Source organism: Grammomys surdaster, unplaced genomic scaffold (genome assembly GCF_004785775.1).
Source record: "Grammomys surdaster isolate TR1022 unplaced genomic scaffold, NIH_TR_1.0 145, whole genome shotgun sequence".
NCBI lineage: Eukaryota > Metazoa > Chordata > Mammalia > Rodentia > Muridae > Grammomys > Grammomys surdaster.
The window spans coordinates 4423910-4444791 of NW_021604603.1; the positions used below are offsets into that span (position 1 = coordinate 4423910).

General features: G+C 47.7%; 1 protein-coding gene across 1 annotated transcript in view; it reads right to left on the reverse strand.

The window, feature by feature from the left end:
- The window catches only part of Lgr6 (leucine rich repeat containing G protein-coupled receptor 6), a 122482-nt gene that overhangs the window by 17687 nt on the left and 83913 nt on the right, over positions 1 to 20882 (reverse strand). Inside the window, exons 6-10 of the mRNA XM_028764724.1 lie at positions 19578 to 19649; positions 4392 to 4460; positions 2271 to 2342; positions 2021 to 2092; positions 493 to 561 (exon numbers count right to left, since the gene is read on the reverse strand). Of these exons, the coding sequence (XP_028620557.1) occupies positions 493 to 561; positions 2021 to 2092; positions 2271 to 2342; positions 4392 to 4460; positions 19578 to 19649 (354 nt within the window). The remainder of the gene's footprint in view (positions 1 to 492; positions 562 to 2020; positions 2093 to 2270; positions 2343 to 4391; positions 4461 to 19577; positions 19650 to 20882) is intronic.

Below are 20882 nucleotides of genomic sequence, written 5' to 3' on the forward strand. Positions count from 1 at the left end.
CCCAGCCACGCCATAAATGAGCAGTGTGGTCGGGCAGGGAGTTGACTTCCTACCATTCACATTAAGTGCATAGTTGCTTTCTATCATTTGATATGTGTTGACGGCCTACTACGTACTTCTCCCAGGGTGCATTGTATTTTGAGGGCCTATTATATACCTATCCGCATGATGCAAAGCAGAGCACGGAGACATTGTTGGAATCAAGCCTCTCAAAGTCAGTCCTCAGTGTACCATGGCTCAGGATTAGGAGCTCTGAAGCCAGATCTGACAAATCTAAGCACTACAGAGGAATACCAGCCTCCTCCCCACTTCCTGCTGCCCCTGCCTTGCCTGCAGGCAGCACCACATCTGGAGATAGCCAAAGCCCTGGGGCTGAGCCAGTAGCATAGGCAGACTAGAGGAAGGGTGACAGGAGGAGCATGTGGCCTGGACAGCCATCCAGATGAAGGGAGGTGGAAGAGTCCCCGGTGGAGGGAAAGGGAAGCCACTCACAGGATCTCCAGGCTAGTGGTGCCTTTGAGGTCTGGGAACTCCCGGATATCAGTGGCACCATTCAAGGATCTGCAAACAGAGAAAACAGGCTCTGGAGGGGTGGATCAGGCGTGTCCACATGTGTGTTCTCGGCTTCAGTCTTTTCCTGCTCAGGGGCTTTACCTTTTGGGGAATGTGTCATTTCCCCCAAGCCTCCCTCGAATTAGCCATTTTGGCACCGTGGGAAGTTTAGCCATGTTTATAATAATTTGTTAGTTCAGGTTTTTTTTTTTTATATAGTTCTAACTGGATGTCCTGGAACTCATTACATAGACCAGGCTAGTCTCTGCCTCCTGAGTGATGAGATCAAAGGCATACATCACTATACCTAGCTCCCAATCACTTTCTTAAATCGATACAGCCCTGCCCAGTCCATCTGGGCTGAGACTGAGCCCACCAACTCCAGCATTGAGGCCTTTGGTTTGTAAAAAGACAAAACCAAACCCAGATGAGAGACACGAAATGTTGCATGTTGTTACTGTTTTGTAGTGAGATGGGGGTCTCCCATAACCCAGACTGGCTTCAAACTTATTGTACAGCAGAAGTTAGCCTCAAACCCCAATCCTCCTGCCTTTGCCTCCAGAGCACTAAGATGGTAAGTATGTGTCACCGCTCCTGGCGGGAGTGTCTTCTCTAAAAGACAAGTGTTGGGAGTGGCATCACATGCCTTTACTCTTAGCCCTGGGAAAGTGGGAGCTAGAGGATCTGGAGTTAGAGACGAGCCTTGGCCATGTGAAACCTTGTCACAAAAGAACAAACCCCGTGGGAGAGACCCCGAGGAAGCAGAGTAGCATCCAATAAGGATGCAGTAACGAAAGTTAAGGGTCTGGGTTCATGCACCTCAGGTTTCCTCTGTAGAACGGACTGGAGTACCTACCTCACAGATTGGGATGGGGGAGGGGGGGAAGTGTAATGGGAACATAGCAGGGCAACGTGCCTAGAGGTTAGCTGTGTGGAGTGAACACAGCACACTGCAAACAATCCATGGAAGCCTTGTTTTAAAAAAAATGGGACCTTAGGCTTGTAGTTAGATGAGTTGGGAAAGGAAACAAAGGACTTCCTTCAGGCTAAGCATGAGAACAACGGCATAGTGAGGGCCCCAGGAAGCTGCGCACAGGGCAATGGAGAAGCAGCCTGAAGGGCATGCAGAATTCACTGCAGGTGTGTATGGAACAACTACCATGAGCCAAATAGACCAAAAAGGTCAGAGACGTGCCCACAGGTATGAAGAAGGGTTCTCTTCATCCATGTGAGATATGGGAAGAGGCAACCAGGTTGTGAATGAAGGTGGAGAGAGACCATCAAGTTCCATCAGATCTTGAGATAGGTCTGAGAAAGTGTAAGTCTAGGGCCCCAAAGACCTCTCCTGCGGTGCCTGGCCACTGAGAGGTCTGCCTCTAAGAGGTAGGGGCAGGAGAGAGCAAGCAGGAGGGAATAGGGGAGAAGTCTGGACTGCAGAGCCCAATGGTAGCCTCTGGTGCTCACTTACAGTGTATGCAGTTTAGACAGGTACTGGAATGCCGACCTTCCCACAAACTGGATTGGGTTGTCATAAAAATGTCTGGAAGAAAAAGACCCGAGCCCTAGTTCAGATCTCACTTTTTTCAAGTCCCTACCCTTCTGGGAAGAGATCAACAGCCCTCCCACATTCTTTCTAGGGGCATCCCCTCTATCCCCCCCCCCCCCACACACACACAACTTCCCCAAAATACAGCACCAGGAGCCAGAGAAGTACTCACATTGTCTGCAGGAGAGGATTGCCCATGAAGGCTTTCTCTGGGATAGCCTTGATGTTGTTGTTGTGGAAACCCCTGGAAGACAGCATCCAGGAGCAGTGAGGGTTTGCAGAGAGGCGTGGAGAGGAAGAACGTGGAGCTTCATGGGGCTTTCTGACAGCTGACTAGACAGGTCCTGAGATCAAAGGACCTTCAGCCTGGAAAGCTCAGCTTCCAGTCCTGCCTGTGTATTTTCATCTCATTCAACAACATACTCAGCCTTCCCGTGTGTGTGTGTGTGTGTGTGTGTGTGTGTGTGTGTGTGTGTGTGTGTGTGAGAGAGAGAGAGAGAGAGAGAGAGAGAGAGAGAGAGAGAGAGAGAGTGTCTGTGTGTGTCTGTGTGTGTTGGGAGTGAACCAGGGACAGTTCTCAGGCTTCAGAAAGCCTGTGAGAATAACTCCAGAGTGAGTAGTTAAGTTCAGGTCCTTGGTCATCTGTGGCAGAAGCCATGGTAGGTCCCTACTGAGCAAGCCAAGAGTGTGTGAGAAGGACTTTCCCAAGAACCTACTTGTTGGTCTGGAAATTCGCACACAGCCCAGTCTGGGTAGGCCTCTCAACATTCCCCCTCCTACCAGAAGGCTCTGGCTTTCTGTGTCCTAGCACATGCTCACTTCTCTCCATCTCATGTTTCCCATCATCCCTTTCACCTCCATGTTGTCACTCAAGGCTCCTCCTCAGATATCTCTGGCCAGTGCTACCCACCAAGGCTTGTTGGTTCCTTCCTTCTTTCAACTCATCGTGTTTGTTGGAATATCTCTTTTGTGTCTTGGGCTAGGTTAAGTTCTGAGAGGTTGAGAGATTTATATGATAGAGGCTCTGTCCTCAGGCAGCTTTCTCTCAGTAGATGATGCATGCATGGATGGATGGATGGATGGATGGATGGATGGATGGATGGATGGATGAATGGACGGACTGATGGATGGATGGACTCATACCTAAATGTGTACATTTTTTCTCCAAAAAGAAAATCATGAACCTCCTTGTCTCCTTAACTGGATTCTAGTATAGCTGTACATTAGATCCCTGAGGTCAGTGAGCACACTCCCCATGAAGGTTGGTGTATCTTCTGTGATCACCCTCTCTGCCTTAACCACTTCCTGTCAGGTCTGTGCTTTGTACTGCTCTACTGACTAAAACAACCCTCATTGCCATCTGAATCCCACTCATCCTTTGAGACCAGGCTCAGGAGACCTCCATCCACAGTGAGCCGTCATTCTGATTTCCCATAGCTATTTTAGCCAACATACTATACCACAGCATAAGGCTGGAATCATATGTTGCTTGCTTTGTCTTGTTCCTGTTTCACGGATGCTCCTTTGTGTCATAAATGAGCAGAGGGATCCTTTTTAGAGGACCCCATGTTAACCTTACCATTATTTTATACTAACACTAAGCACAGCACCCAGTCTGGTGAATATTCAAACATCATAAATGGCTGGGAAGGTAAGATGACTCAGCAGGTAAAGGTGCTTCCTGTGCAACCTGAGTTCAACCCCTGGAACCTGCATATATATATATAAACCTAAATATAGAAGAGAAACAAGCTCCATAGAGTTGTCCTCTGACCTCCACACATGTGCTGTGGGCATGTGCACCACACACACAGACACACACACACACAGACACACACAGACACACACACACATGCATCATGCACACACTTGTATGCACACGCACACACAATTGAAACAACCATAATAATAAATGGCCATGGGGCTCCAGAGTCAATTTCTCAATCCTTTTAGGCATGGTATTAAAGAGGAACCCTATAGACCAGTCTTCTTTAGATATAGATAGTCCAAAGCCACGTCCAGGCTGCAAGAGGTGGTTTCTTGCATTTATACTCCCAGGCTTGAAGGGCCCAAAGCCATTTATGTTGACCAGACACCCCCAAGAAATGTTCAAAGCCAATCTACCAAGATTTCTGTCTACTGCTGCTCTGGGAGTTATGGTGTGGGGGCGGGAGTCGTTCCAGCCACAGCTCTTTCAAGGACCAGTCACAAAGACCATAGGAGGCAATTTGGTGAATGAGCTGGCCTCTGCTCCTGGGAGAAGCACCCAAAAAACACCAGCAGAAGATCTTACAATTCCTGCAGCCTGCCCAGGGTCCGGATAGCCACGGGGAACTCCTGCAGCTCATTATAGTTCAGGTCTCTGGAATGAAAAGCAGGGCAGTCATTAGCTCAGAGGCTTAACGGGGCATGTCAGGGTCCCCGAGACATGGAAACTTGGCTGTAGGGTTGGCCCAGGAGATGGGTTTTCCAATTTGTTGGATCCAGCTGCCAAGGTCTGAAAACACATTTTCTGAATGTTTGTACTCCATTTTCTACTCCACAAATCCTTGGGCTTGGAGCTTTCCTGGCATCAGAACTGTTTTGAGTGGGGATATATTTTAGGAGTGTGCATATCTGGATCTGCCTACCTCAGAATAATCTCTAAAAAGTTCAGCAAAGTCTATTTTAAGTCTTTGGATTCATGGGATGGAAGAAGAGAGATAAGGAAGCGATCTTTAACACATTACTAGTCTAGTGATTCCAGAGAGTTCCTCAGATTACAGCTACTTTAGCTATAGCCTCTGCTGGCTTGTTTTTGAGACAAAGATCTCCCAGTGTATCTCAGGTGGACTTGGACTTTTGATCCTTCAGCTTTAGACTCCACAGTGTTGGAGTTTTGGTTGTATGTCGACACACCTGGCTGATATTGGTTTTCTTTGAGTGATGGCATGGGAGTTCGTCTTTACTTTCTCTTCCATTTTGCTGCACTTTCCATTTTTCTTTTATACAAGGAACATTTATCACATGCATAATCAGAAAACAATGAAAGAAAGCTTTTAGAGGGGCAGTAGGCCAAGTTGGCCAGAAGGAGGGACCTCCAGCTTTCTAATAAGCTAAATGTGTACGACTTTTAACAGTTTGATATCTTTTCTAATTGAATTTCATATACTCAGGCTCTCTTATGTCCATATTGTACAGAGAAGTCCGTACCAGTGTGTGAAGATATGTGTATAACGATACTTACTATAGGCTATAGAAGTCAATACTGGCTGACCTGCAAGTAAGCACAACTTCATCTTTGCCAGTCCTTCAAGAGACCTTTTGGTTGTGCCCTTGGGCAGCAATGGTAGGGTAAAAGGAGGAGAGGAGTGACTGAAAGGCTGACGGCCAGATTCTATCTAATTTTAATTTTCCTCAGGAGACACAGAACTGCTCTTGACAAGTAGACAAACCCACAGGCAGGTGACACCTGCAGAAAGCCAGGTTCTTGAGCACAACGATGAAGAAGGATTGTTTCTGTAGCTGCTTGCCAGCCTGGGTGGCTACCCTCTTTACAATTGCCTTCCTTGCTTTCTGGGAATAGCCTCAGAGGACTTTCAGAAAGTTTTGCTTCCTTGTGTAATAGCCCTCTCTCAGGGCTGTAACAGTCTTCAGAAGAGACAGCAACTTTCAAAAAGTAATGAGTTTTGGCACTCGGTTGCCGTGGATTAGCCTATGTGTAACGTGCCTGATTTGGTAGGGGGTCTTGATGCTCTGAAGCCTGTTTCTGGGGTACACAGTCCCAAGCTTTGGAAGCATATGTGGGTGTCAGCTTCAGGGAGGTGTCAGCTTCTTAACCCTTTCAGGGAGGACCCTAGCACATGTTTTCAGCCTTTTAAAGCCCAACAACTTTAATGGCTGTCCAAGGCCACCGAAGGGGACTATTTGGAGGCCTTTTAATTGCAAAGTAGCTTGGCAGAGTTTTGTGGACAAATATTATGTTAACAGAGAGATAATGAGAGGCTCTTCTGCACAGGAGGGTCATTACACTTAATAGGGCACAGGTAGAGCCAGGAACCCAGCCCAGGAGGCCAGAGGATCAGTGACAAGCGTCCAGCAGTCAGTGTGCTAGATAATTGTCCCCCTCTGCACAAATGCTAATTACCCATTACCCTCAGACTGCCCTGTCGACCTTGGGTAATTATACCAGAAAACCCCTCTGCTCTGCCCCCTCCTTTAGTAAGCCAGACACTTTGCTCTCCCATGTATCACAGTTTGATCTGCTCACAAAGACATTCCCACAGGCTGTGTGAGGACAAGGCTGTGGACAAATGGGGGGGCAAGATGACTGAAAGCAGAGGTGCTGAGGCTGAAAACAGGATTTTTCTAACTCTGGGGTTCTTGGAGTTCTATCAAGGGCTGCACAAGTCACCTAGTGCATCAGGTGAGGAGCACAAGAGCAGATGGCAGGGGACAGAGATAGGCACCTTTTGAATCTTCAACTCCATAAATGTTGATCTTCATAGCTCAGTGTTTCACTGTCAAGTGGCCCCCTTTCACCTGGGTTCAGTTCTTTCAGGAACTTTCCATTGTTGCCCAGGAAGAGTTATATTTTCCATAAGTAACAAGGACGTTTCTTCACTCAAAACACTTGCTATCCCATTGTCTCTAACAAAAAGCATTGAAGAGGTCTAGCCTGAGACCCTTTGGTAGCTCTATATTCCCTCTACCTAGAATATCCTTCCTCCGGGTATTTGTATGGCTACTTACTTCCCTCAGGCCCCTCCCTAAGACACCCCTCTTTAGAGAAACCTTCTCCAACCAGTGTATTTCAAACAACACAACCTGTCACCCACTCTGCCTCCATGTTACATTACAATTCACCTCTCCCTCTTCTGAATTTCTCCTCTCCTAACGTGGCAGCACATTACTGGTTCATCTGCACATCTCAGTGTTTGAAAATCAAGTGTCCCCTTTAAACTTGATTCAGCTCCCTTCGGAATTCTTGATTCTTGCCCACGAGGAATTTTATATTTCTGTAAAGAGTAAAGATGTGTCACTCTGAAGACTTGCTTGGCCTTGTCAGTAGCAGTGAGCAATACAAGACAGAAGGAATAGTGTGACCTGGCCCTAAGTCATAAGGCCTTGCAGCCTCTGCCTTCACAACCTAGGAATCCTCACAGCAGACTGTAAGGCCACCCAAATGAGACTCATGAGTGGTGAACTCTATGGGGAGGATGAGTGGACAGCAGCGCTGAGGCTGTGGTAGACTCCTTAGTCCTCTCTGAGCCTCCAGGCACTACAGCCTCCTCAGTGATCCCAGGGAGCCCAGCCAAGCCACGAACTCACAAGAACTAATAAGGTGTTACTTTAGGTCACTAAGTTTTGGAGTGATTTTTATGACACAAGAGACTTCCTGCTTTCTTTGCCTTCGTGGAACTTATTGGCACATGACGTTTCTTTTCTTCCTACCCAACCAGAACGAAAGCTCCCTGAACATGAGAATTCCGTCTGTTTCAAATCTTAAACACCAGAATAATATCTGACACAAAGCAGGGCCTCAGCAAGCATGTGCTGAATGACTAATTGGGAAGCTCTAAACAAGCTTATTTATAATAAGAAAAATCAATAAACTCATGAGAATACAGAGTATTGAGAGGCATACTCGAGATTTTTTTTTTTTTAGGTGGATGTCAAAATGACAGAAGCTAGTTGGGAGGGACACTGTCAGGGTTGCCTCAGAGACCATGGGATGTGTTCTGGGTGGCTTTGCTCCCACAGAGCACTTATATAGCTCACTGGACCCATGTCCAGGCTGCCAAATTGAGTGGTTCCAGTTCTCCTTGGCAGTTTCTGGTAAGGAACTTTGCCAGAAGTAGACAGACAGTGGGAAAAGGCATGTGGTAAAAGGCATGTGAACTAGAAGGCTATTTTTATAGAGAAATGTGGGAGAAGAAAACTCGTACAAACGTCCAAAAGAACTCTGCAAACCCCACACCAGTGAGGTGGCTGCATTTGGATGTCTACATAGGTTCAGTGACCTGAGAAGTTGCCCAAAACTCTGGCCTTGTTTTGTGCCATGCAGATGGAGTCTGGCTCTCATGTTCAGGAACTGTGTCCTTGCAACCCTCTCAGCACCCAATGAATTCAACTCAACGCAATAGGCATGTGTTGCCAAATGTCCCAAAATACACAAAGCATTCTGCTGGGCAGAGTGGGAAAGGTGAGGCGGAGAGAAGCTCAAGACAAAATGAGCTCCCTCAGTTCACTGCTGCAGGTGCTGGACAGCCCACAAAGCATCAGGACTATCATGCACCTGGAGAGGTTACACCTGGAGAAGCCACACCTGGAGAGGCCACACCTGGAGAGGCCACACCTGGAGGGCTTTGTGGAGATGGGACATTTGAACTAGGTTTGAAATACACAACGCAGAGGAGATAAACAAGTAGATTAGCTCTGTTGAAGCAAATGGAAATATTTAGAGGGGAAGGAAGCCCTCCCTCATGATTGCCACATATTATCCCTGCCTTCAGCCATAGGTGGATGGTCTGACACTGGCTGGGCACTCACTGTGGTGCTTTGGCTGAATGATCTCCATCGTCCAATAGTCTGGAGAGATGGATTCTCTTCCTACAATCATTTTTTCAGTCGAGGGAAGTGAGAAAACACACCCGACGAGGCTCAGTCATCAGTGCCTAGCAAGTGCCTGGCAGAAATCGAGGCCTATTTGCTCAGCTCCCTCCCCTCTTTGCTCTATAACTGCACTGTCTGATATCAGAGCCCCAAGCCACGTCTGGCTACTTAATTATACGTAAATGAGATTTTAATCTCAATTCAGTAGCCACATTTCAAATGTTCTATAGCAACACATGACTAGCAGCTATTGTATTAAAAAAAACCCACAGATCTAGAACATCCCTACCATTTCAGGGAATTCTGAATTAGATGACCTAACAGAAGGAATATCTAAAAATATAGTTAGAGTATATTTCCCAGCCTCCCTTGCAATAGTCGTGGCTACATGACCATATTGCCCCCACCCCAAGAAGGTAGGTAGAAATTTGTCTGCATTTCTACCCCTGACTTTTACAAAATAGCTGGCTTTTCTCTTCCACGGTTGGTCTACCTAAATGCTCCAGGAATATCAAGACCCCAGGCTCCTGAGTGGCCACATGGAGGAAATGCCACATGCCAAAAAAGAAATATTCTCCTGAAACTGCTAAATAATCCAGAAAAACAAACAAGTACCACCGTCCACTATCTGTGAGCCAGAACACGTATCCTTGTCTGTTTACCCCAGCAATTTAGCCTATCTTAATGAACTCACAGCCAAGATTTGAACCCTGTGAGTGTGGAGTCTACACTCCTGACTACTACATATCTGCCAGAAAGTTCTTTTTAAAATGCAAAAACTGGCTCTATGACTCTCCTACACTGAAAAATCTAGAACGGCTTTCAAGAAAAAAGACAAAATGAAGTCCAAATTCCTTAGCGGGCTCCGATCCCCTTGATCAAATCCTTTGCTTCATCCACATCTCAGCCCTTCGTGTATTTTCACATTTCTTTGGTTTTGCCTGGACCACTTTCGCCCGGAATGCCCTTTTCCTACACCCTCAGCTGTTGAAGTATTAGTCATCCTTTGAAATTGTGGTCAAATATACCTTTTTCCATGGACTCCACCTCATCCCTACACTTAGAGTCATACACCCTCTCAGCAGTTTTCTGGTGTGTTCTTCCTTAGCGTGCAGGACAGCCATTGTTGATGACGATACCTTGGTAATAACAGTAATTACTCTGTAAGGGTTATGTTTCTTGGAGGTTTGCATATGTTAATCCATTTGATTCCCATCATTCCCTTTGAGGTAGGCACTATTTGGAGACAGGAAACTGAGCACAGACACAGGCAGTCATCTGGCAACAGCTTCTCAGCTGGAAGAGCTGGAATTGAAGCCCCAGCAGGCCAAGAGCACAGTGAGGTTATCTGCATGTATCTTCTCCCACCCCTGGGGAGACAGGAAGTTGATGAGGTCAGGGGACCTATTTTAGATCCCCTGCAGTCCAGGTACAGGGCCACATACGTGAGTGTCCATTGTTAAAGATCATCATTTGAGTCCATTGCACAAGACCACGTGGTGAAAACTCCTTCAGCCATTGTGACTGGCTGTTTCAGGGCAGCATCCCAGTCTTTTGGGAATCTACTCTACTCTTAGAAACCACAGCTTAGTCTGATTCTTATGATGCCCTATGCTACTGACAGAAAACTCATCCATAGGTCTATCTAGGATCTTTAATAGTCCCTAGAATCAGCCAGAAGCCCAAGAAGCATTCACTGTTCTGTTTGCCTCTCGCAGGAGCCAGAAGCAGATGGGGAAGGACTAAGGTTAAAGAGAAACCATCCCCATCTCCAACTGGAGCTCAGTCTGGAAGCCGCAGCTGTCCAGGCCTAATCCTCCCCTTCATCTGCTTAGTAGTTTTCAGCCAAATCCAATCAAACTGATGGCAAGCAGTTGGTCAGAACATTTGAGAAGGCTGCCCAAACCCCAAGCTGCTTCAGGATTCCCAGCTCTCGTCCTCTCTTTTCCATCTGCGTACACAGACTGCCCAGTTCCTGAGATCTCAGGTGACTTTTGGTATGGGTCAGTGGGCACCGCTGGTAGGATTTCACACATTGTCTTTGTATTGACGAGGAAAACAGGTTTTGGAGAGGAAAAGTAAGGTGCTGGAATTCTTGGAGGCAGACCTTGAACTCAGGCCTTTTGGCCACTTTCACAACCACCCAGAGTTGGATCCTGTAAAGATTATGAACTGCAGGGCTCAAGAAGAAGGGGAAAGATGGAATGTGGAAGGGGAAGGTTCTGTAGGATTTCCTAAAGGTGTTTATAAACACTTGCAGCCAAATGATTATTATGTAGAGGCCATGTTTGTTTGTGGGTTATCCATGTGAGAGTAGGAAGTTCTTGGGCTTCCGTTAACCAAAAAGATCACATTGATCAAGTTGCTTGATTTCCTCAGCATGCTTCTTTACCTGAAGTTGAGGATGCCCATGGCAGAACATGGCTCTATTCACCTGGTCCAGAGACTAGCACAGAGTAGCTGATCAAAGAACGCCAACGCCTTTTGAGTCTTCCTTTACTAGACACTGCACACTAGGCAAACACTTCCTGCTCCACATGCTACAACTGTAGGTATATAAGTTGCTCTGTCTACTTCTCATAGCAATTAAGAAAGACGAATTACATTAATTGGATTTCCACTTAACATTTTATTATCAAGACTAATATTTATGCTTATTACCAGATCTCAGATAAGGGCACCGGGGAAAGGTAGGCGAGCCTGACTCCACGGTATAAGAGACAACGCATGGCCATTTCAGGTCGACTGTAAACTCTGAGCCACTTTATCTCCCAAGGCCTGGAATCAAGGCACGAAAGCACAGTGAATGCATGTCTTAACTGCTCTTCCTACACTGCGGAGGTAGCAACTGTCTTTAATCTTACTACACGTGCATGCTGCAGATGACTGCAGAGCCAGGAACCAAGACTTTATGACTAATGGCATTGTTTTACCTTCTAAACAGCCTACATAAAAGGCCACCCATTAATAACTGCAGCAATTAGTAAAATTGTCATCGGTTTCTATTGAGAGAGACACAGACGCACCCTCCTTCCACCTACACGCTCTTCCTTGCCAGCGTACGTTCGGAATAGCAGGCTGATTTTTAACAACAGAAGCTGGTCTCATACTGAGATTTCTTGTTTTCCTGAGCTAATGAAACACCTGGGATTGCAGAAGCCTAGGCTTGGAACAGAGATAAAAGGTAACATTCTAAACAGCTCCCACACCAGGAATCAACTCCAAGATTCTGGCCAGATGGGGATCCAGTTTTTCCTTAGACTGTCCCCAGTGATAGGACACACTCTAAGTTTGCTGACTGCCCTGTGCAGCCACCATGGGGCTGTTCTACACACTTGAGTGAAGCTTCCTCATCCTGAGCCAAAACGCTACCTCTGCACCTTCCTTGGCTCTTACTTCTGGCTGGAAGTCCATGCGTCCCATGCATATCTAACAAAGGGGAACATCACATCACACCCAAGGCTTCTCCCTGGTTCTTTGAATCATATTTTGTAGACACCTCATATCTCTCACCTAGGAAAGCCCTTGTTGCTCTGAAGATGTTACACCCAGAACAGGATCTAACTTTCTGGTCTTGATCAGATCCCTGAGATGACTTTTGATGCCAGAGTCCTGTCAGTGTAGACCACCTGGAGGCTGTAAATATGCCTGACCTCAACAGAGTGTGGAGGTTAAGGGACCATTGCAATGAGCAAGGCCCACACTCAACACTTATGAGTAGGTTAGAGCTGGGGACATCTGTAGTAGGGAGCTACTAGGGGACACTTAAGTCTGGTGTTCAGGGATGAGGTCTAGGCTGGAGTTCTTGGTGGATGCACAGTGTTAAAAGCTAGACTAGACTCTGGGTAGCGTCACCACAGAATGAGTCCCTGGCGGTGATATTGTTAAGGACTTGGACTCTTGAGGCATGAGATGTGAGCAGTTCATTCATGGTCAATTTAAAGGAGCTTAAGACTTCTGGGCTAGAATCCTTTAGTGTCAGCGATGCCTACCTGTTCCCACGGAGCCTGCAATGAGTTCTGGTGCTTAAGAGATGCTCGGTATTGGTGGGATGACTGAGGACACGGCAACAAAAGCAAAAGGAGTGGGGATAATTGATTCTTTCCAGCTCTCCTTCCTACAGATATGCAAAGGCCAGTCTTCAGCATCTCCGTTTCCTCTCCATGGCATCTGTTAAGGATCCCTGGCAGAGCCCTCCTCCCCTAACCTCCCATCCTTCTCCATTCCAGACCAGCTGGCTGGGGTCCCTGGGGGAGTGAGGGGTCGAGTGGAAGTTTTTGCTCTATTGCCAACAGGGAGGAAGGGGCAGAGGTGACAGGGGGCGACCTTGGCTACCCCCAACGCCAGGGCGATGGGAAAGGGAGTGTTGTGCTGAGAAGAACTATTAATAACTCATCATGGTCACAGAATGCAAGACAAACTCATCGGGCAGCTCAATTTTCTGCCTGTTAAAAGTCATTAGTGGTTCTGTGGGGGAAGCCAGAAAAAAAAGTTTTATATGGAACAATAAATTCCTCTATAAGCCACAGAAGCCCACAAATTTGCAGCTAATAAACCCACAAGTGTAAGATGATTAAGAATGTGGGGGGAAGGAATTGCTTGATACCCTGCCTCAGGAGACACTGTGGTCTGAGGAGCTGACATGGGGCCAAGGGCAGAGAGGCCTGAGGTCTGATCCTGCCCTCAGTCAACACTCTGCCTTGGTTTGTCCATTTGTAACAAGAGGATACACAGTTCCTGCCTGTCTTCCGCAACAAGTAGCGGGGAGGGGAGGCAAGACATGAGATTGAAGAGAAGAAATTGTAATTTTCCTAAAGGTAAGAAGTTAATATTAGAACAGGAACAGGCTGGGCATGGTGGCTTTCACCTGCAGTCCCAGCACTCTGAGAGACTGAGGCAAAAGAACCGTTGTAGTCTGAGGTCACACAGACAGATCCTGTCTTAAGACGGAAAGAGCAGAAAGTAGCGAAGTTAGCTGACAGCCTTGAGATACAAAACCAGAAAAGAGCAAGCTGTGGGGCGCGGCAGATAAAGGCGACAGCCACCAAACCTAAGGACTAGAGAGTGCTTCTCAGGGACCACATGGTAGGAAGAGAAAACCTACTTACTCCTTCAAGCTGTCTTCTGGCCTGAACATGCACATTTGTTTACACACACACACACACACACACACACACACACGAGAGAGAGAGAGAGAGAGAGAGAGAGAGAGAGAGAGAGAGAGAGAGTTAATAAAACTGAAAGAGAGGGGAGAAGAAAGAAGGAAAGGAGGGGCAGGATCAGAACAAGTGGATATGGTGACACAAACCTATAATCCTAGCACTTGGGAGGCTGGTGTAGATGATTGCCAGTTTGAGACCAGCCTGCACAACATAGAAAGATCCTGTCTAAAGAAAGGCAGGAGGAGAAAGAAGCAAGAAAGAGAAAGGTCAGAAAAAATTCATTTAGACCTCTGCCCTCTGTCATGAAGCTTGCCAGTAGGGAGCCATACTGTCTATATTTCCCAAAAGACATGCCCAACTCATCCTAACTGTTGGTGCCTATGAACGTGACCCTGGGCACAGCACTTTTGCTGAAAAAATCTAATGACAGCTCTCCAGATGTCACTCTGTGTTATCAGGCCAGGTCCTAAATCCAATGATAAGAATTTTTTTAAAGGTTTACTTATTTATGTATATGAGTACACTGCCACTGTCTTCAGACACACCAGAAGAGGGCGTCAGATCCCATTACAGATGGTTGTGAGCCACCATGTGGTTGTTGAGAATTGAACTCAAGACCTCTGGAAGACCAACCAGTGCTCTTAACCACTGATCCATCTCTCCAGCCAATGATAAGAATTTTTTTTTTAAGAGAAGGCACAAATGAAGTTTTGTGAGGATGGAGGCAATGACTGGAGGATACATCTCTCTAAGCCAAGGAATGCCAAGGAATGCCAGCAGCCATCAGATGTACGGGGCGGTGCAGGGAATATAGACAGCCTCAAACCCTATAGAAGTAACCAGTCCTGCCAACCCCTTGATTTTGAACTTCTGACCTCTAGAACTGTGGAAGAATAACTGGCTGTTTTGTTAAGCCACCAAGTTTGTGGTAGTCTGTCACGGCAGCCACAGGAAACAAATACAGTAGTCATGTCCTGAGTGCCTGAGAGTTCTGATTCACCGTGGGGTGATGAGTCACAGCAGGGAGCACCCTCCCTGCCACCTTCAGACACATTCCAGCCAACACCAAGTAAGCTAAGTACTTATGGTGCTCCAAAGTACTACACAGAGTCATCGCGGTCAATGCGACCTTTGCAATGTCCTGTGAATTGTAAAATATTGGCCTCCTTTCCTATGTGTGACAGCTGACTCTTTGGAGAGGTCAAGTGACTTGAACATGCCACATGCTGGTGGCAGTGTCAGGATTTGAATCCAAGTCTGCTGATTCAAGTCTAATCCTTGATCTTCTCTGGAATGCCCTGAGCCCTGGAAGAATCCTGGTGGAAATCCACCTGATGTTCTGTTCCAGATGAAAGGTTGACAGTCAGCCCAGCACTGGGGAGTGGCCAGACATTTTCAGGGCCAATTCCAAGCAAGTTGAGCATGAAACCTGTTGACCATTTGTGGGTTTAATGACAAAGAGACAGGAGTACATTTTCTGGCCACAGCTACTGTTGAAGTAAGAGTGTCCTTTGGAAACATCACAGGGATGTCAGTTGATGAGGAATGCACAATTTTGGACAAAGGTGGAATTCTATAAAGTCTCACCCTGTCCGTTGCACTTCATAGTCCCGTGATGAAGGCTGGTCCTGATTAGAGAGGGAGCTGAGCCAGAAGGCTTCTGTTCTCACTCAGGCCCAGTCCCTCTTCCAGAGGGGAATGTCCAGCCGGCTCCGGCTCCACTTGGGCTGGATTTAACAAGGTCATAACAAGGTTCAGAGATCATTGCCTGGGCTTGAGGAAGGGAGGTGTTTTTCAGAGGTTCCTGAACCCACCCTCACTCTGGGTTCTCCTAAGATGTAGGCATTGAGTTCTCAGACATGGGCCCTTCAGGATGGAATCAGGGTTCCCAAACCATCCCTATTTTGGTTAAGTATACAGTTGGGGCTTTGACTATTGTGGGTTTTCAGCCTGGCATAGCTGTCTGTGTTTTCCAAACTTGAAATTCCAGTGATTGACCAAGGTATGTTGGCACCTGGTTTCATGGAGAATTTTCCTGGACCTTTTTTTTTTCAATCTGGATTTCTTTTATATCCTAACCTATATACCTAGGGAGTCCTGGAATGGACTTGAGGTCTAATATGGAAAGAGAACATGCTACTTTAGAGGTGGATGGTTAGACCATCTCTGCTTTGGAGTTTCCCTAAAGTGGTGGTCATCCTCACTGTGAGAGATCAAAGGCTGTGGATGCAGGACTGAGCAAGTCTGGTCTGCCTAAAGCTGAGGCTTCTTGGCAGTGGTTGGAATGGCGACAACCACACTGTGAGAAACATCCCCTCTGGAAATGCCAGACTCCCCAGAGTGCAGCAAGGTTTGTTCTTAAGAGCCGTGTAGGGCTGGTGAGATGGCTCAGCGGTTAAGAGCACTGACTGCTCTTCCAGAGGTCCTGAGTTCAATTCCCAGCAACCACATGGTGGCTCACAACCATCTATAATGAGATCTGATGCCCTCTTCTGGTGTGTCTGAAGACAGCTGCAGTGTACTCATATATACATAAAATAAATAAATAATTCTTTAAAAAAAAAAAAGAGCCGTGTAATTCTGTCCATCAGCAGAGGCCATAACAGAGCCCCACCCTAGACTCTGCCCAAAGCTCCTTTAGAATAAAGGTTGTGTGGTACATGACTTGTATGTCCCCTTTCTGTTATGTTTGAGACAGAGTCACATGTAGCACAGGCTAGCCTTGAACTCCTGAGCTCTCTGCCTCTACATTCTGAGTGCTGAGATTACAAGCATGTGCCACCACATCCATCTAGGGTAGCCCCTTTGCTCCCAGAAGTGAGAACATGTACTTTTGCTAGTCCAGCCTACAGCAGCAGACCTGGCAGTCTGGTCCTCGTCGCTGAGGCCCTGAGAGAAGCTGGGTTACACAGGTAAATTCTGTGACGGTGTGAGAAGGGTGGTCAATGTGGAAAGAGGGTGGCAGAGGGTGTGAGCTACGTTGTGTGTGCTGCATGTGCCTAGTTTGGGAGCCTGTGTGGCCACGCATGTACGTGCCCGCACCTGGCCCCTCCTCCCAGGTGGCAAAGCTGGGGGCTGCTCTCCCTCTGAAGAGAAGGCTGCAGAGGAGCCAAACCACAGCCTAGGCTGTGGGGGTTTGATCTTCCCTCTGCTGCCAGAGATGAGAGAGGTCTAAGTGGCAGAGATTTACAGGGCCCCAGGGAGAAGTACCCTTCCAGCAAGAAGTACACATGAAAGCTCCCGAGTAATAACCAAGGCTGCTGAGTACGCCAATTATGCAACAATTAAAAGACTTGCCTATCATTTCTTTCCCCTTTCATTCTCCCAGCCACTCCTCCTCCTCCACATCTGCCTTCCCCTGCAGGCTCCCCAAGAAAACGCTCTGGGGAACAGAAGAGAAAGAACACGCTCTCCCCCTCCCCTTTTAATTGGAGATCAAAAGTTGGAAGAAGGGCTTGCTCTTCGAGGGTGGGGAGGAAATGGGGCATCATGGAGATGAAGCCTCATACAAAGAACTGAGGAAGAAAAACAGGAGAGGAGGGGAGGGTCCTATATATCTGCCAGACTCTGTAACAACTTTATACAACCCTGTGACATCATGTTATAGGTTAGAAAATTAAGACTCTCTGGTAGGCAAATGGCTGAGCTCAGACAGCTGGGAGAACCAGCAGTCTTAAGGGCTCCAGGCTGCTTGGTGCCAAGGGAATAACCACTGGGCTTTTCTGCCCTCACACTATAAAGGTTGGAGGACTTTTCCATGTTTCTTAGTCTTGGCTTTTCCATCTGCAAGGTGGGCATAGCCTGGGGGCCTTGTGTGTTGGGGCCAAGATAGATGAAAGAGACGGAGGGTGCTTAGCAGCGGCAGGACTGCTCTATAATTCAGCCAGCAGCAGCTGAGCCAAATGCCCCGCACAGCAAGACAGTGGCTAATTGAGAAAGAGTTAGGCAGTGTGCCCCAAAAGTGAAGAAACAGCTACTTGTTGGCTTTTTTGAGGTGCCAACCCACACTCGGTATCTGTGCCCCAATCCTCACCTGACTTCCCAGCAAAGCTAAACAGCCCCACATTCCAGGGTGGAATGGCTGTGCTCCCTCTTGCCCTGCTGTTAAATGCAATCCTAGCACCACCCAGGAGCTGGGCTTCTCTAGGGAGGCTCCAGAAATCAGCACACAGCACTCAATTCGAATTGGGCCAGGTGATAGACTAACCAGGCACTCTCCTAAGGACTCCTATTTCATTAACACTCTGATCTGCTCTGGGCACAGTTAGGAGGTCACTCTGGGAGAACCATCACTCTGGGAAGGAACTACGCAGCCTTCCTAGAAATAAACTTTCTCTTATGAAGATTTAGAAGACAAGACTGGCCTGTTCTAACTGTCTAGTCATCAGTCACAGCTATGGAGGAGGAGCAGATAGTCTAAGCCTTGCACAGTAGTGGGAACAGATGGGAATGTTCCTGAATCCAGGCTGGGGCATGCTGCCCTGACACTGTGCTCCTACGTATACAGTTGGTCAAAGGGTCTGGATTCCAGGAGAGCTAAGCCCGGCTCTGCCATCTCTCCAGCTATGCACTAAGCACAAGAGAGCAGCCGTGTTCCTAGGAATCATACCCACAGGAAGTAAGATGTGACTGACCCAGGTATGAGTCTCTCATCTGTTTCTCCATATAACCACAGATTCTGTAGCCGCGCCTCTTAGGGTAGACTTTATAAAAGTGGTTTTCCTCAGCATGTTGCTTCCGCCATCACAGCCTGTCTTCCAGAATTTTAGCCTCTGTTGCTTTAGATTCCTAAGACGCCATCACCTCAAGAGCAGTGGTGGGAGTAGGGGCTAGAAAATGGGGGCTTGTTTATAAGTGGAGAAGGAGATTCAGGAGGAGCTGTGATCAACTCCCGATCTCATGAGCCTTTCCCCAACCTCGTCGGCTTACACTTGTGGTGACCTGGGACCTTTCCCTCCCAGAGCCCCCAACCCCATGTCCAGCACCAGGTGGCTGTGGCAACCAGTTTCCTCAGGGGAGCTAAAGACCTCAGCTGGCATGACCAGTCATTCTTGCAGAGCCTGGCTGATTGTTTGCGCAGTGGGGCCCACTCGGCCCACTCAGCAGGGGCTGGCAGGCCTCCAGAGGAAGTGATGGGAGGGCTTGGGTGCATTCTGACCTTAACTGAATTCCTGGATGATGATGTGTGAATAATATGGCTTTTTAAGAGTCAACAGCTTGGGTGCTTTTTATAGGCAGGCTGTGGTGCTGAGTGGGCCATTTCCCCATTAATCATTTAGCTAGTTAGATCAGCTGGCAAACAGTCCTGACACTATTCTGTGGTATTCCTCTCCCTTCTGTCAGCAGCCACCCTTAAGCAGACATCAAAACTGCCATCAGGTCAGCCCCAGCCCACCCTCAAATCTTCCAGTCTCCAAGCTCCATGTCCCAGTTCTTCTGCCGTGTTAGCTGTTTCATTCTATGCATTATTTGATGTCTCTGCCGGCAGGGGCCCTGCACTTTTACTTCCTGGGCTACCCTGAACCACCACAGAGGACCTTGTACCCGCCTGAAGGGAGAAAGAGTTCTTGCTGAGTGACATCTCAGAGAAGAGTCCCAGAATGGGCACATGGGTGACAAGGGCCAGATCATATCCTGCTGCCCCTTCCTAAGCCCACAACCAGACTCTAGTCACAGGTGTCATCACCAAGCAGACTAGGACTTAAACAGGCTCTTCCACTCACAGTGTCTCCAGATTGTGTAGCCCCTCGAAGCTGTGGGTCCCCACATGCTGGATGCGGTTGTTATGCAGATGCCTGTGTGGGAAGGAGAGACACGTCAGAATGTGTGATACAACTTCGGGGCCAGGGGAGACAGTGTACACAGCAGCAAAATGGAGGTGAAGCCCCAACAGAACAACCCCAGTGGTCCAACCTCTTTTCTCCAAGGACAAGCAAATCGGCCAAGACCCATTCCTGAAGCCACAATTGCCAAGGCAGGATTGACCTCAGGCAGTATACCTTCTTGCCTTCCTAGTGAAAGCACTGGGAAGAGGAAAGCCCAGCCAAGGCTCCAGCAAGCTCTGACTAAGCACTGGGAGAGAGACCTGATGTCATAGGGGCTCACATCTGAGGCTTCTTCTCTGGCCCTGCTCTGTAGGACTCAGCCAGCCTGACTCAGTGGCCAGACGTTCTTAGAGGAGCCAACAGCCAACCACTGCAGACAACATATAATTAAAGGCTAAGTTTTGTTACAACTGGAGAGAGCTGTGGTCATGCTGAGAGAACTGGAAGGTTAGTGAGGCTGAGGCAGCAAGCAAGGCCTCTTAGAGGAGAGGTGGCAATCCTCGGCATGGCCTTGACAGGCTGTGCTTGAGTTGAGGGAAGGAATTCCAGGCACAGATGGGTGTCGGGAAGGTGCGTGGGCTACCTGACTGTACAGAGGGAAGCTTGGGAGAGATTCCCAAGGAAAACAGTTCACTGAGAGTAAAACAAAATTGTCTTCTGCCTGCTTATAATTGAGCAAAAATAACCAGACCAAACTCCACTCCACCTGAAGTCTCTCACAAGGAACAAAAGTCAGGCAAGGCACCCAGCCTTGTGTCGACACACTGTAGACCTTGTGACCAAGCAAAAAAGTTTGGGGATCTTCAAAAGTCCTTGTATCAGAGAATGAACTGGTGAGAAAACAAACTCTGAGATTTGATTCCCCACCTCCTCCAAAAAAAATCCCACCTGAATTTGTGAGGACCAACCATGTAAATATTCCTGTTTTCTTTCATATTCTGTTGTCCAAAGGGAACAGGCAAAAGAGAAGGTAAACCAAAAGCTTCGGACTATTCATGGAGGAGGGAGCCATAGGTGTGTGGGGCCCAGTGGTACCCCATGGGCAGAGGGGCTGAACTCCACACTTAATATGATGTGGCGGAGGATCAAGGTGGCCTCCCCAAGACTGGCCACCACCTCAGCGCATGCCGTCTCTCCCACCCACCCCACCAGAGTACAGAATGGGACAGAAGCGACTTCTTTGGACTTAACTCATACACTACA